Genomic DNA, 16,830 nt, shown 5'->3' on the forward strand with positions numbered 1-16,830 from the left:
GAAACAAATAAAAGCAGCCTAATCAACCATGAATTTAAATCATTTTTATGAGCGCAGCTACTCTAAAACTTTGTGTAGTTTGTCTATATGTCAATTGATAAAAACAAGGTTATCTCAGCTGCTATTGAAGTTGGATGTTTAAATTATTGGCATTTCATAGGCAGTCCGCTTCTTGGTAGCTGCTTTTATTATACAGTTTATATCTCTCTTTTTGGGGATTAAGCGTCCTTGTTATATTTGGAGCTAATAAAAGTTTATATTTTCAGGCCTATGGAGCAGTTAAAAACCCTGGCAAAGATGACAATCTTGACCGGTGTACCTAGTTAAGACCTAACCCAGCAGAGGCGGCTTGAAAACGCTCTCAACAACAAGAACAACACCAAAAGTCAGCGGCGGGGCCACCTCCACCACCACCAGAAGCAGCAGTATGGGCGGAAACATTTCGTCTCGCAGCATACGCCACGCGACTCCCAACGGCCACGGCACGTCCCGGTCCCACTCGTGCAAGGGTAAGGGCCCGAATATCGGGGAACAAAAGATGCCCCCACGGCTGGAGATGTTGCTTGACATGCCCCCGGTTTCAAAGGATGTACAGGTAATCTTTTAAATCAAATTGCTTTTGTCCTTCAACCTCCACTAAAAGGAAGTAGGCAAATCTTTCCCTCCAAATGAAAAAGTACACAAATTAGTCTAAACTGAAAACAATGATAATTTTTCTCTTGATCATTTATCCTAACAGGGAGGTAAGGAACGTTGGACTGTAGATTATACTATCCTAATCTGACAGAGCTGTTATCTAACCTATTGAACTTCATAGTAGCTTTTATGTAATGAAAGATATATTTCATAGAACTTACCCCTAAATATATATCCTGTGTTTGTCAGATATTTTCATTTAACAAACTTCTAAATATAATCTGTGTAGGTTAGATATATAATAATTTTATGGTACTACCCTTTATAATTCCTGTGTAGGCAAGATATATTTCATGGAACTGCTTCCTAAATATATTTTGTGTTGGTTAGATATATTTCTTGCAACTACCTTTCAAATATATTCTCTTTAGGTTTGATATATTATAATTTTATGGTACTACCCTTTATAATTCCTGTGTAGGCAAGATATATTTCATGGAACTGCTTCCTAAATATATTCTGTGTGGGTTAGATATATTTCTTGCAACTACCTTCAAAATATATTCTGTTTAGAATAGATATATTATAATTTTATGGTACTTCCCCTTATATTTCCTGTGTAGGCAAGATATATTTCATGGAACTGCTTCCTAAATATATTCTGTGTGGGTTAGATATATTTCTTGCAACTACCTTTCAAATATATTCTCTTTAGGTTTGATATATTATAATTTCATGGTACTACCCCTTATATTTCCTGTGTAGGCAAGATATATTTCATGGAACTACTTCCTAAATATATTCTGTGTGGGTTAGATATATTTCTTGCAACTACCTTTCAAATATATTCTCTTTAGGTTTGATATATTATAATTTTATGGTACTACCCTTTATATTTCCTGTGTAGGCAAGATATATTTCATGGAACTACTTCCCAAATATATTCTGTGTGGGTTAGATATATTTCTTGCAACTGCCTCCCAAATATATTCTCTTTAGGTTTGATATATTATAATTTTATGGTACTACCCTTTATATTTCCTGTGTAGGCAAGATATATTTCATGGAACTACTTCCTAAATATATTCTGTGTGGGTTAGATATATTTCTTGCAACTGCCTCCCAAATATATTCTCTTTAGGTTTGATATATTATAATTTTATGGTACTACCCTTTATATTTCCTGTGTAGGCAAGATATATTTCATGGAACTACTTCCTAAATATATTCTGTGTGGGTTAGATATATTTCTTGCAACTGCCTCCCAAATATATTCTCTAGGTTTGATATATTATAATTTCATGGTACTACCCTTTATATTTCCTGTGTAGGCAAGATATATTTCATGGAACTACTTCCTAAATATATTCTGTGTTGGTTAGATATATTTCTTGCAACTGCCTCCCAAATATATTCTCTTTAGGTTTGATATATTATAATTTCATGGTACTACCCCTTATATTTCCTGTGTAGGCAAGATATATTTCATGGAACTACCTCCTATAAATACTCTACTTCCTATTATAATTTGTGTAGGTGAAGCACGCGTGGAACTCTGAGGACAGATCTCTGAACATATTTGTGAAGGAGGATGATAAGCTCACATTCCACCGACACCCTGTAGCACAGAGCACAGACTGCATACGCTCAAAGGAAAGTCCAGTTCTTTTTTGTGACAAAATCATGTGCGCATACCGTATTTTTTTTCTTGATACCTACGTATTTCTGAAGATGTTTTTTTTTATATCTACGCATTTCTGAAGATTTTTCAGCATTAAAACATCTTTTACTTACAGTATTGATTTTCTGTTTTTAATACGTAATTTGCCTATTACAATTACAATAGACTCTTTCCAAAAAGAGAAGTCTAAAATTATTTAGCATCATTAATTTCGCAATGTTTTATCTATAGATTTAGGCAAAATAATCAATTTCTTTCCCGATTTTAAATATTAGATTATCATAATCTAATTTTATCTTACAAGATGATTATTTCTCGTATTCATTCGAATCCGGTGGATAGGAACCGGTTCTCATCCATACGAAAAAACTATGTCTAGCAACGTACTATATACAGCTTTCTGCGAATATAAAAATGTACAATCATAAGATTAAAACCAGTTTTTTAGCCCCGAGGTGCCGAAGGGGCTAAAAAACTGGTTTTAATCTTATAATTGTACATTCTATATCCGCGGAAAGCCGTTTATAATACGATGCGAGAAATAACTATTCTACCCTCTTTATTATGTAATCTTGAAGATGCAACAACTAGCGGCTATGTCCGCAGATGCCTTTAAGTGCACTTATAGATTTCGGGGTGGGGTGATCGATCCTATACTTGCATCTTTTTTAGAAGTTATTAAGATCTTTCAGTAAAGTTAGAGAGACATTCTTTTAAAAATCATTATAACAAATGTGTATAAATGAATATGTCGCTAAAAACTGGACACGCCAAAAGGTTGGTTATGAGCGCGGCCTACATGTGATGGAGTTGACCTGGTCTACAAAGCAACGGGGAACTCACGCTGTTGTCGGCGTCGCAACCGCCGAAGCACCGTTACATTCTGTTGGCTACCAGGTAGGCTTTGATGAAGTTTTTTCCCCAGAATTAAATGTTCTAAATGTTCAACGACCTCTTAAACCAAACTTTAAAGTTTCGAGCTTATTTGTTGGGACCTATTTATTTGATTTTCAACAATTTTGAAACTAAAAAATCTGTTTGTTTTTAATTTCCTGTATTACTGCGAATTTGTGTCGATTTAAATGCAATTTTTTTTTGAAAAGAACAAAATAAATCAAATATTTAGTCCTAGATTTGTCGGCCTTTGGCTCCTTTGGGACAATAAAACAAGAATCAATCCTATAACTTTCCATTTTTCATCCTCTTTAAGTAGTCATATACAAATATACATTCTAGTTTATGTTCTTACATAAGGGAGGAAGTAGCCTTTCACAACTAAAGAAAGGTTTAAGTTTTTCTGGATACCAATCTTGTTTTTATTTCAGTCATTAATTGGTAACAATGAGCACTCTTGGGGTTGGGATCTCACTAGAAATAAGGTAAGCTACATTTTATTTTATTTTACTGGAGCAGCTACGCCCCTAGAGGCATATGATATAGTCGACCCTACACTTTACATTATTGGTTTATAAAAAAATTGGGGTGGTAGTAAGGGGGGGGGGAAGTTTTGCCACTTTCGCGTAATCCGTGATTATTAGGCTAGGTATTGATGTGAGACTATAGGTTATTTGGGATAAAAGTTTACTTTTGGGTAGTACTTCACGTATATTTAATCATTTTTTGGATAGGTCTCCAGGTTCAGGTGCTGCAGGCTGGAAGGTGGTTTCTGGACAGGTAAAAAAAATTTAAAATTTTTGTTTGAAGAGTTAGAGATCAAATTATTAAACAAAATATGCATCTTTATGGATATTATTGACATATGAGAAGAAAAAATTAAAATCGGCCTCCAGGTTCAGGTGCTGCAGGCCTCCAGGTCAACTCTGGACAGGTAAAAATCAAATTTTTTATTTGAAGAGTTAGAGGTCAACTTATAAAACAGAATATGCATCTTTTTTTATATTATTGACATTTTTGAAGAAAAAATAAAAATCGGCCTCCAGGTTCAAGTGCTGCAGGCCTCCAGGTCCACTCTGGACAGGTAAAAAAACAAGTTTTTTATTTGAAGAGTTAGAGGTCAACTTATAAAACAGAATATGCATATTTTTTAATATTATTGACAAATTTGAAGAAAAAATTAAAATCGGCCTCCAGGTTCAAGTGCTGCAGGCCTCCAGGTCCACTCTGGACAGGTAAAAAAACAAGTTTTTTATTTGAAGAGTTAGAGGTCAACTTATAAAACAGAATATGCATATCTTTTAATATTATTGACATATTTGAAGAAAAAATTAAAATCGGCCTCCAGGTTCAGGTGCTGCAGGCATCCAGTTCCACTCTGGACAGGTAAAAAAACAAGTTTTTTATTTGAAGAGTTAGAGGTCAACTTATAAAACAGAATATGCATATTTTTTGATATTATTGACATATTTGAAGAAAACATTAAAATCGGCCTCCAGGTTCAGGTGCTGCTGGCCTCCAGGTCCACTCTGGACAGGTAAAAAAATATTTTTTTTAATTTGAAGAGTTAGAGGTCAACTTATAAAACAGAATATGCATCTTTTTTTATATTATTGACATTTTTGAAGAAAAAATAAAAATCGGCCTCCAGGTTCAAGTGCTGCAGGCCTCCAGGTCCACTCTGGACAGGTAAAAAAACAAGTTTTTTATTTGAAGAGTTAGAGGTCAACTTATAAAACAGAATATGCATATTTTTTAATATTATTGACAAATTTGAAGAAAAAATTAAAATCGGCCTCCAGGTTCAAGTGCTGCAGGCCTCCAGGTCCACTCTGGACAGGTAAAAAAACAAGTTTTTTATTTGAAGAGTTAGAGGTCAACTTATAAAACAGAATATGCATATCTTTTAATATTATTGACATATTTGAAGAAAAAATTAAAATCGGCCTCCAGGTTCAGGTGCTGCAGGCATCCAGTTCCACTCTGGACAGGTAAAAAAACAAGTTTTTTATTTGAAGAGTTAGAGGTCAACTTATAAAACAGAATATGCATATTTTTTTATATTATTGACATATTTGAAGAAAACATTAAAATCGGCCTCCAGGTTCAGGTGCTGCTGGCCTCCAGGTCCACTCTGGACAGGTAAAAAAATATTTTTTTTTAATTTGAAGAGTTAGAGGTCAACTTATAAAACAGAATATGCATCTTTTTTTATATTATTGACATTTTTGAAGAAAAAATAAAAATCGGCCTCCAGGTTCAAGTGCTGCAGGCCTCCAGGTCCACTCTGGACAGGTAAAAAACAAGTTTTTTATTTGAAGAGTTAGAGGTCAACTTATAAAACAGAATATGCATATTTTTTAATATTATTGACAAATTTGAAGAAAAAATTAAAATCGGCCTCCAGGTTCAAGTGCTGCAGGCCTCCAGGTCCACTCTGGACAGGTAAAAAAACAAGTTTTTTATTTGAAGAGTTAGAGGTCAACTTATAAAACAGAATATGCATATCTTTTAATATTATTGACATATTTGAAGAAAAAATTAAAATCGGCCTCCAGGTTCAGGTGCTGCAGGCATCCAGTTCCACTCTGGACAGGTAAAAAAAAACAAGTTTTTTATTTGAAGAGTTAGAGGTCAACTTATAAAACAGAATATGCATATCTTTTAATATTATTGACATATTTGAAGAAAAAATTAAAATCGGCCTCCAGGTTCAGGTGCTGCAGGCATCCAGTTCCACTCTGGACAGGTAAAAAAACAAGTTTTTTATTTGAAGAGTTAGAGGTCAACTTATAAAACAGAATATGCATATTTTTTGATATTATTGACATATTTGAAGAAAACATTAAAATCGGCCTCCAGGTTCAGGTGCTGCTGGCCTCCAGGTCCACTCTGGACAGGTAAAAAAATATTTTTTTTAATTTGAAGAGTTAGAGGTCAACTTATAAAACAGAATATGCATCTTTTTTTATATTATTGACATTTTTGAAGAAAAAATAAAAATCGGCCTCCAGGTTCAAGTGCTGCAGGCCTCCAGGTCCACTCTGGACAGGTAAAAAAACAAGTTTTTTATTTGAAGAGTTAGAGGTCAACTTATAAAACAGAATATGCATATTTTTTAATATTATTGACAAATTTGAAGAAAAAATTAAAATCGGCCTCCAGGTTCAGGTGCTGCTGGCCTCCAGGTCCACTCTGGACAGGTAAAAAAATATTTTTTTTAATTTGAAGAGTTAGAGGTCAACTTATAAAACAGAATACCTATGCATCTTTTTTTTGTATTATTGATATTTTTGAAGAAAAAAATTAAAATCAGCCCCCAGGTTCAGGTGCTGCAGGCCTCCAGGTCCACTCTGGACAGGTAAAAAAACAAGTTTTTTATTTGAAGAGTTAGAGGTCAACTTATAAAACAGAATATGCATCTTTTTTTATATTATTGACATTTTTGAAGAAAAAATAAAAATCGGCCTCCAGGTTCAAGTGCTGCAGGCCTCCAGGTCCACTCTGGACAGGTAAAAAAACAAGTTTTTTATTTGAAGAGTTAGAGGTCAACTTATAAAACAGAATATGCATCTTTTTTTATATTATTGACATTTTTGAAGAAAAAATAAAAATCGGCCTCCAGGTTCAAGTGCTGCAGGCCTCCAGGTCCACTCTGGACAGGTAAAAAAAACAAGTTTTTTATTTGAAGAGTTAGAGGTCAACTTATAAAACAGAATATGCATATTTTTTAATATTATTGACAAATTTGAAGAAAAAATTAAAATCGGCCTCCAGGTTCAAGTGCTGCAGGCCTCCAGGTCCACTCTGGACAGGTAAAAAAACAAGTTTTTTATTTGAAGAGTTAGAGGTCAACTCATAAAACAGAATATGCATATCTTTTAATATTATTGACATATTTGAAGAAAAAATTAAAATCGGCCTCCAGGTTCAGGTGCTGCAGGCATCCAGTTCCACTCTGGACAGGTAAAAAAAAACAAGTTTTTTATTTGAAGAGTTAGAGGTCAACTTATAAAACAGAATATGCATATTTTTGGATATTATTGACATATTTGAAGAAAACATTAAAATCGGCCTCCAGGTTCAGGTGCTGCTGGCCTCCAGGTCCACTCTGGACAGGTAAAAAAATATTTTTTTTAATTTGAAGAGTTAGAGGTCAACTTATAAAACAGAATACCTATGCATCTTTTTTTTGTATTATTGATATTTTTGAAGAAAAAAATTAAAATCAGCCCCCAGGTTCAGGTGCTGCAGGCCTCCAGGTCCACTCTGGACAGGTAAAAAATCAAATTTTTTATTTGAAGAGTTAGAGGACAACTTACAAAACAGAAAATGCATCTTTTTTAACCATTTTTTAAATACATACCTTTCCTCTAAATTCAAAAATTACCTTGATATTTACCTGGCCAATGGCCAACAGCAGTCAAAAAGTTTCAATGAATATGATAACTACCAGGTTTAAATAAATATAGAATAGAATAAAAAGTAGGGGGGAAATCAAATAAATAGGAAATATACCTGAAAATAGTCTCTAAAGTTCACCTGGAAGCCTGCAGCACCTGAACCTGTACGCCAATTTTATTTTTTTTTCTTCAAATATACATGTAACATCTAAAAAAATGCTAATGTTGTTTTAAAAACTGACCTCTAACTCTTCAAATAAAAAAAAATGATTGTTTTACCTGCCCAGAGTGCACCTGAAGGCCTGCAGCACGTGAACCTGGAGGCCAATTTAAATTTTTTCTTCAAATATGTCAATAATAACAAAAAAATGCATATTCTGTTTTATAAGTTGACCTCTAACTCTTCAAATAAATTTTTTTATTTTTTTACCCGTCCTGAGTTGACCTTGAGGCCTGCAGCACCTGAACCTGGAGGCCGATTTTAATTTTTTCTTCAAATATGTCCATAATATAAAAAAAATATGCATATTCTGTTTTATAAGTTGACCTCTAACTCTTCAAATAAAAAATTTGATTTTTTACCTGTCCAGAGTGGACCTGGAGGCCTGCAGCACCTGAACCTGGAGGTCGATTTTAATTTTTCTTCTTATATGTCAATAATATCCAAAAGGATGCATATTCTGTTTTATAAGTTGACCTCTAACTCTTCAAATAAAAAACTTGTTTTTTTACCTGTCCAGAGTGGACCTGGAGGCCTGCAGCACCTAAACCTGGAGGCCGATTTTATTTTTTTCTTTATATATGTCAATAATATCAAAAAATATGCATATTCTGTTTTATAAGTTGACCTCTAACTCTTCAAATAAAAAAAACTTGTTTTTTTACCTGTCCAGAGCGGACCTGGAGGCCTGCAGCACCTGAACCTGGAGGCCGATTTTAATTTTTTCTTCAAATATGTCAATAATATAAAGAAATATGCATATTCTGTTTTATAAGTTGACCTCTAACTCTTCAAATAAAAAACTTGTTTTTTACCTGTCCAGAGTGGACCTGGAGGCCTGCAGCACTTGAACCTGGAGGCCGATTTTAATTTTTTCTCTGATATTTCAATAATATACATAAAGATGCATATTCTGTTTAATAAGTTGACCTCTAACTCTTCAAATAAAAAAACTTGTTTTTTTTTTACCTGTCCAGAGTGGATTTGTAGGCCTGCAGCACCTGAACCTGGAGGCCGATTTTAATTTTTTCTTCAAATATGTCAATAATATCAAAAAATATGCATATTCTGTTTTATAAGTTGACCTCTAACTCTTCAAATAAAAAACTTGTTTTTTTACCTGTCCAGAGTGGACCTGGAGGCCTGCAGCACCTAAACCTGGAGGCCGATTTTAATTTTTTCTTTAAATATGTCAATAATATAAAAAAATATGCATATTCTGTTTTATAAGTTGACCTCTAACTCTTCAAATAAAAAACTTGTTTTTTTACCTGTCCAGAGTGGACCTGGAGGCCTGCAGCACTTGAACCTGGAGGCCGATTTTAATTTTTTCTTCTTATATGTCAATAATATCCATAAAGATGCATATTTTGTTTAATAATTTGATCTCTAACTCTTCAAACAAAAATTTTTTTTTTTTTTACCTGTCCAGAAACCACCTTCCAGCCTGCAGCACCTGAACCTGGAGACCTATCCAAAAAATGATTAGATATACGTGAAGTACTACCCAAAAGTAAACTTTTATCCCATATAACCTATAGTCTCACTTCAATACCTAGCCTAATAATCACGGATTACGCGAAAGTGGCAAAACTTCCCCCCCCCCCCCCTTGTTTTTTAGGGATGATTTCACTTTGGAAGATAGTGGTACCGTCTAACAAAAAAGTTTTAACTTTCCCCGGACATATGAGAAGCTTCACTGTAAAGGTTCAGTGGTTAGCAAGATCCCACTGTTCATACAGACACAGACAGTTAGACATCCTGTTACATTTATGTAAGGATAGATGTTAACCACATGATTTGAAATAAATGAATTAGTTCTGGATCGCTTTATTTATGACTAGCTCATTCACTTCTAGCATTTGATTTAAGTGAAATAGCCTAAAACTACACCAAAACGTAAACCTAGGTTCCTGAAGAAAATATTTTTCGAGATTTTTTGTTAAAAGCAGAAAATCCCCACTACTTTTTATCATAAATTTTAGATTTTATATGAAACACTGGAGACCTACCCCTTGAAAATTAATATATTTATATTTTTAGATGTATCACGATAGAAAGAATCAAACAGGGGAGACCTACCCCTTGAAAATTAAAATATTTATATTTGTAGATGTATCACGATAGTAAGAATCAAACAGGGGAGACCTACCCCCGCGGATTGTCAGCCGAAGAAACTTTCGTAGTTCCAGATAAATTATTAGGTACCTTCACCGTTTTTTTTTTAACTAGCTCAGCTACACTTAAATACCTAATATTTGTGTTTACCTTTTTGTTTAGGTCCAAAAATGTAAAGAAATTAAAATTATAGTATATATTCGTTGATTTATGTATCCAAAGACCCCTTTTTCTGGTTACGTTAGGCTAATTAAGGTAACTGTCACTATAAGATACCCCATAGGGTTTTAGAACTGGTTATATTTGTGGATGGAATCTATTTGAACCTGTAATATTTTCCTTTTTAAGTAGCTTAACTTATTAGATACTCTTCGTAGAACTACCAATTTTACTTAAATATTGTTTATTTAGTTGTTCTTGACATGGACGAGGGTACCTTATCCTTCATAGTTGACGGACAGTACCTGGGCGTGGCGCACAGGGGCCTCAGGGGGCACAAGCTGCACATCATCGTGTCCGCCGTCTGGGGACACTGTGAAATTACCCTCAAGTACATCAATGGACTAGATCGTAAGTATAGTTTTTCGTCGAATAGCTACTCTAACTTACTTTGTATGTGATTGTGCGTACGGATGTCATGTTATTAAAGCTTGATGTCTGAATTATGCTGAACTTCTCAATCCATGGCTTTGTTCGTCTACCTGTTTGTCAATTGCGTTGTTATATAATAATTTGTTTTCATTTTGGGCTTCGCTACTTATGAATATTTTCACCCTTGTTACGGTTAAGAATCTTGTCTACATATCTTGCTTTTCTTGTTGGTCTTCCTTTTTGTCTTTGTAATGCCTCTTTGCCCGAACCTGTGCCTCTACTGGATTTATGCCGACGTAAATAAGGGAATATACACTAAAAATTTCATCTGTATATCTTGTACAGCAGAGAAGAAAATCCCATTTTCCTTATTTTGTTGCTTAATGATGGACGGACATTTTGAATTATAGCGTAGATTCGGTACAAAACATGCATACAGTCCAAATGATTCTAATATTGACTATTTATAGCTGAACCTCTGCCTCTGATGGACTTATGTCGACGAGTGATACGTCAGCAAGTGACCAAGTCCCGCATTGAACAAGGCTACCTCGAGAAACTGAATCTACCCAAATCTATCAAGGACTACCTTCAGTATAAAGACAGGAGGTAACATACTTACAGGGAAGAAGGGGACATTGGACTGTAAATTATACTCTTACCCAAAGTTTTCAAACCCCCGTTATCCTATTCGTTGGTTTAAAATCTTTGGGTACATTTAATTAATTTTGTTCCAAACTTGTAATGTCCAAGCATTTCCATCAATAATTTTTGTGTACTGACTGAATAGGTTATTTTGTTTTACATCATTCAATATGTTGTCTGTTTTATGATAAGAACCTTTGTTACAACATGTTTAGAGTAGCTTTGGTTAGTGGTAGAGCAGTATGGACACTGATAGCTTGAACCAATCAATCAAGTTTTTAGTAAAATTTACAGTCCAATATCCCCTCCCGCCTTCATATTAAGACTGGCCTTTAATTGGTATAATTTTCTTGTACGGTTTTATAAACTTTTTTTTATAAAATATTGGATGACATGATTTTTCTTTGCGGTATAAGAAAAGGTTCAATTAGAAATTATTGTACCAATTCTCAATTTGGCTTTTGAGATTGATGTTCCAAATTTTTTGATTTTCTTTTAAAAAATCCGTATTTTGTACCTACCTATACAAAAAAAAGATATGTTTATTATTTTTGTTGATTAAAGGATTAGATTATCTTACTAACGAACCGTCTGTCTAAAACAACTCGCTGACACATTCAATGTTTATTCAGACCAACTGAATGAATGTAGTTGCGCTTCTAATATTAATATTAATACAAAGTTATTAATGATTTCTTGATAGGTAATATGATACAAATTATTATTATTTTGGTCTCATATTTATAATATATATATTTTTATGTTATAAAACAAGGGTGACAAAAATTTACAAAAGCTTACCTCTACGTTTTTAAAATTTAACAAAAATGTTAATTTAATCCTTTGTGTCAGGAAATGTGCCTGCTTAATTATTTAAGTATATTGTCGATACATCAAACATTTATCTTAAATAGCAGCTGAGAAAATCTCATTTTATTAAGCTACAAAATCTGGCATGTGTACGGACGGACTGCCAAGCCCTTTATTGATTACTAGCGGCTTCGCTCCTAGCCTCTAGGGACTTTGTCCCATGAGGTTATTGAGGTTATTACAGGACCAGTAGATATATTCCCTGAAGAGTAAAATCCGATCGGTTCAGTGGTTACCGAGATCGGACAGACGGACAGACACATCGTTCTACTTTGTATTATAGATAATCTTCGCTACTAAAAGAGGACCGACATAAAAAAAGATGAATAAAATGAGATGTAACTTTAAAAAAATAAATGTGTCTTAAAGTATTAAAAGTAACAGATTACATAACTATTAAGTGATTAGTTAAACTAGTTTCTGCGAATTTACACACTAATACGTTTTAGATGCATGATTTAGGATGCAAATCTTTTCTATATGTTTGAATACGTCAATAACAATCAGCTATCGCAGCTACTCTGTATCAAAGATACTTCTGTACGGCCGCCACTGAAAATGCTAGTGGAAATTAAATTTAATGTCTTATTGGACATCGGAAACAACGGAACATTTTGGCTATAAAATACAATGGATACTTTATTGAATCCTAATTAATTGGTTTACTTAAAACATTCAGTGTTTAGACTTTTCAACCAGAAATTTTAATCTTCAGAAGAGTTAATTTTGTATACATCATTGATGATGTGCAATAATATATCGTCCATGGTCTTATCCCTTAAGATCCGTGATTTTGGGATACAATCTAATTATCTATCGTTTCAGGGCTATCTCAACATGACTTGGACAAGATGTTTCCTAGAATTCAGGCAGCTGACTCTCTCAACTAACAAACAAGCAGGAGGTACCAATGGACAACAACAAGGAAGGGGAAAACACAAACTATCAAAATTTTGACCTGACCAGGGCTGGGAGAGACGTAGGGGGACTTTTTTCCCCCTAGACAAATCTTCCCCAGACAAACGATTGTAAATATTTCTGACCTACTACACTCTTTGTACGTTATGTACGCTTTTTATCAGTGTACGCTTTGTACGATTGCTGTGTGGTGAAATCACAACTTCTCCTTTGCCTATTGGACGCTTTGCAAAATTTGACTTATTAAAATAATAAAGTGATGGATGTTTTAAAATTTAAAAAGTGATTTTTAGTGATATAGCTAGCCAAATTCAAGTGATGAAAAAAGCATAAAAAATACAATAGCAGCTAAATTTTAAGATCTTAACGCGTTGTTTTTTTTTAAATGTGATAAATATTATAGAAATAATTTTACTGAAGAAGATTGATTGATTGATTTACCCCTCATTACTACATCACCCCTCCATATAACATTATTATGACCAAAATTTTGACAAAAAAACCATTGTTTTTTTAAAATCATTTTAGTGATAAAATTATTATCCAACTGTGTTTAATACTAAGTTTTTTTTTAATCCAAACTTTTTGTAGATATATAAAAATATTCATTCAGCTCTGCGTTCAAACTTCCAATTTTATGTGTATATGTTTTATATAGTAAGGTTTTTATTTGAATTTTTGGCGATTTTTGTCAAATTTACACTTAACTACAAAGGACCTTTTTTATTTTTTTTTTAGACTGAAATTTATCTAACTTTTACTTACTTTATAATGACTATTTTAAACAAAGATATTTTAATAATCACTAAATTTCATGTCTTTTTAGCTTATCATTTTTATCAGTACAAGAAACTAGTTTTTTTCTTTCTTGCTTCATAAATACTAAAATTTAATGATTATTTCAAACTAAAAATCTTTGTACATTTTTGACATGACTAAAAAAATGGGATGTATATAGCATCTGAAGATTTCTAGTTTTCCTCCATTTTGAAATTAAAAGAAGCATAATGCATTGTTTTGTTGCATTAAATTGCAAGCTTTAATTGTTATCAATCTGTTCAGATGCTATTACCTTGCCATAAATTAATTTTTACAAGACATCACACATACTATTGACAAATAAAACGCAAAGATTCACACTTAAGAACACATACCTATTATCTCCATGCCGATTTGAAAATCTCATTTATTTTTTTTGTAACATTTCCTCTTTATTTTTTGAACCAATATTAAAGGGGACCTAAGTCTTAATTATCGTAAGGGGGGGGGGGGGTTAATGCAACCATCTCGTAATCAATGTATAAATGGCACTTAAAATTCGAAGTTTGATCTGAAATTGTGCAGGAGTAATCCTTGGTAGGTCTATTTTCCCTAAATTGAAAAAAAAAGTTGAAAAAGTAACGGCTAACGGCTCAGCGGTTTAGCCGTTTTTTGGCTATTTTTAGGGCAAATCTTCATAAATTACGTAGAAATCAACTTTTTGAAACATATTTTTGCTTTAAATCATGTGAAATGATACAAAAAACATTTTTTAGATTTCTAGTACCAGCAATTTCCGGCTAGAACCGTTTGAAAACGTTTTGAATCGGAAAAGAGCATTATGTGGAGAGAGGTTTCGTGATGGATTTCGCTTGAAAATACCCAACAAATGTCTAAACGGATGAGCCGTTAGCCGCTACTTTTCCAACTTTTTTTTCGATTTGGGGAAAATAGACCTACCAAGGATCACTCATGCAAAATTTCAGATCCAAATTCGAATTCTAAGTGCCATTTTTACATTGATTACGAGATGGTTGCATTAAACCCCCCCCCCCCCCCTTACTTAGGTACTATTTTTACTAAAAATTAACACTAATTACGCATAATAGGCTTTTATGGATCCCTCAATTTATATTGTTGATTAATAAAAAGTAAAGAAGAATACTATGATAGTTCATGTACCATTTTGTCGTACGCATGTTTATTGAGTCATAACGAAGCTCTCCTCTGTCCGTTTGGAGCGAAGCTTCTCTGTAATACAGTATATTGATAACTTGTACGTACATACATGCTACTTATTGCCAAGTTAAGAATGTTTTTTTAATCTATATGTGTGATTTATACATGGCTTCAAACTTTAATTTAAATTTTTAAAAAAGTTTTTTTTGCAGTTATTCACATTTTAAATTAAATTTCCTTACATCTGTTACAAATGTAATGTTATGTTAAAAAAAAACACTTGATTAGATTACTACTAAATATGTAAGTGAAGGTCAGAGAATTATTTTTTCTTCAAACAATTAATATTTGGGTTCTTGTATTTAATTTTAATGTTTTATTCAAGTAGGAGATAGGGGAATTTTTTGTAGTATAGGTAAATAATTTTCGATTGAATAAATCACAAAATTCTGATTTTAGTTTTCTAAAAAAATGACAGGAGTTAAGACTTATTTTTAAAAAGCCATGTAAAATCTTCCATAGATTTTTAGTGCATGTATGTTACAATAATACATTTATATGGAGACACAAATTAACAGGTTTTTTTCAGTAGGTAACACTATTTTGATCCCTTTTTAATTCATAATTTTAAACAAAAAGTTAAATTAGTTATATAGTCAAAAGACCACCATTACATTTAGGTTTTAACCCTACGGGACTGTCTAAAATCTTATTCAACTTAACCTAAGAGATAAAACTATAAAACATTTTTTGTGGAGATTTAGGGATGTCCACTGGCGATATGGCTATTTTGGCAAAATTTTATGATTAAAGATGCATACCTAATAGAATTCACAAAATTATAATTCAAATTTTTTCAGAATTAATTACCCAAAAATTTAAGTTTTTTTTGTAATAATTAAATGAATACTAATGGAAAGATGTTATTGTAATAATATAATAAAAAAAAATGTGTTATCCTATTGTGGAAATATAAATAATTGAAATTTAATGGATTTTTTATTTTTTGATACTTAAGCATAGCTGTACTCTTAAAGGTGGTTTTGTATCTTGTTTGTCATGACTCGAAACAAAGTTTTACCATAACATTTTTAGATGGTCTCTTAAACCAAAAATAAAAATCGCAAGTCAAAATAAACATCCCTGCGACACTCCAAATTTAATTTTAAATTTAATTTATTGTTTTAGAAACAAGGATGGCAACATCCATAAGTAGTGAAGCTCAAAATGTTGAAGCAGTGTCATACTATAAACATTTAACATGATAAAATAGGGAAACCAAGAAACCTTTAAAATCACGCAATCTTTAAACTAAAAATCTAGGAATTGATTTAGCACCGCAATTAATAAAACTATGGAAAAATGTAGAATATGAAAATCTCTGATAATTTAAGCCGTCAATCCTGAAATGGAATAGAGAAAATCACGAAAACTTAAAAATCTAGGAATCTTCATTAAAAATTTCAGCTGTCTATCTATATGTGCTGAGAAAATCATGTTTCCCCCAAAACGTTTCTTACGGACATTTCAAATCATAGAGTAGCTTCGCTACTAAAAAATGGTTACTGACGAAAACCGGACGGACGGATCGACAAACTTTTTGGTGACCATCGTTTAGATGTCCCGAAACAAAATCGAACTCTCATATCTTACATTCTGTCTTTGATAGCCAGTAAATATTTACTTGGGTTTTTGAGGTTTCCATTTAAAGGCACGGGAAATAAACATAGGATGGATTATTGCTATCATTGGCTGCTATTCAGCCAATTAATTCCATTTAAAATTGCCGAAAATTAAATATTTTGTTGGCGTAAAACTTGTTGGGGGTGGTAATCTTTATATCATATAGGCAAGGACGTGCAAGCTTTTTAATTTTTGGGGAGGGTAAAATTTCAATCATCCCCCACCCCCCATTG

At 32.9% G+C, this 16,830-nt stretch overlaps 1 protein-coding gene across 19 annotated transcripts in view; it reads left to right on the forward strand.

Moving 5' to 3' along the window:
- The window catches only part of LOC145315822 (protein gustavus-like), a 28,311-nt gene extending 12,406 nt beyond the window's left edge, over positions 1 to 15,905 (forward strand). Inside the window, exons 2-12 of one of the 19 annotated variants that reach the window (XM_080155930.1) lie at positions 267 to 595; positions 2,173 to 2,285; positions 3,091 to 3,214; positions 3,643 to 3,696; positions 9,948 to 10,038; positions 10,364 to 10,522; positions 11,014 to 11,152; positions 12,884 to 13,638; positions 14,109 to 14,173; positions 14,909 to 15,066; positions 15,437 to 15,905. In XM_080155930.1, coding sequence (XP_080012056.1) covers positions 428 to 595; positions 2,173 to 2,285; positions 3,091 to 3,214; positions 3,643 to 3,696; positions 9,948 to 10,038; positions 10,364 to 10,522; positions 11,014 to 11,152; positions 12,884 to 12,899 — 864 coding nt within the window. In that variant the 5' untranslated portion in view covers positions 267 to 427 and the 3' untranslated portion in view covers positions 12,900 to 13,638; positions 14,109 to 14,173; positions 14,909 to 15,066; positions 15,437 to 15,905. Of the gene's footprint in view, positions 1 to 266; positions 596 to 2,172; positions 2,286 to 3,090; positions 3,215 to 3,642; positions 3,697 to 9,947; positions 10,039 to 10,363; positions 10,523 to 11,013; positions 11,153 to 12,883; positions 13,639 to 14,108 lie in introns of all 19 variants that reach the window. The other 18 variants (XM_080155934.1, XM_080155931.1, XM_080155929.1 and 15 more) reach the window with 18 other exon arrangements.
- The last annotated feature ends 925 nt before the right edge of the window (positions 15,906 to 16,830 follow it).

Source organism: Acartia tonsa, chromosome 4 (genome assembly GCF_053477335.1).
Source record: "Acartia tonsa isolate MP-2025a chromosome 4, ASM5347733v1, whole genome shotgun sequence".
Lineage (NCBI taxonomy): Eukaryota > Metazoa > Arthropoda > Copepoda > Calanoida > Acartiidae > Acartia > Acartia tonsa.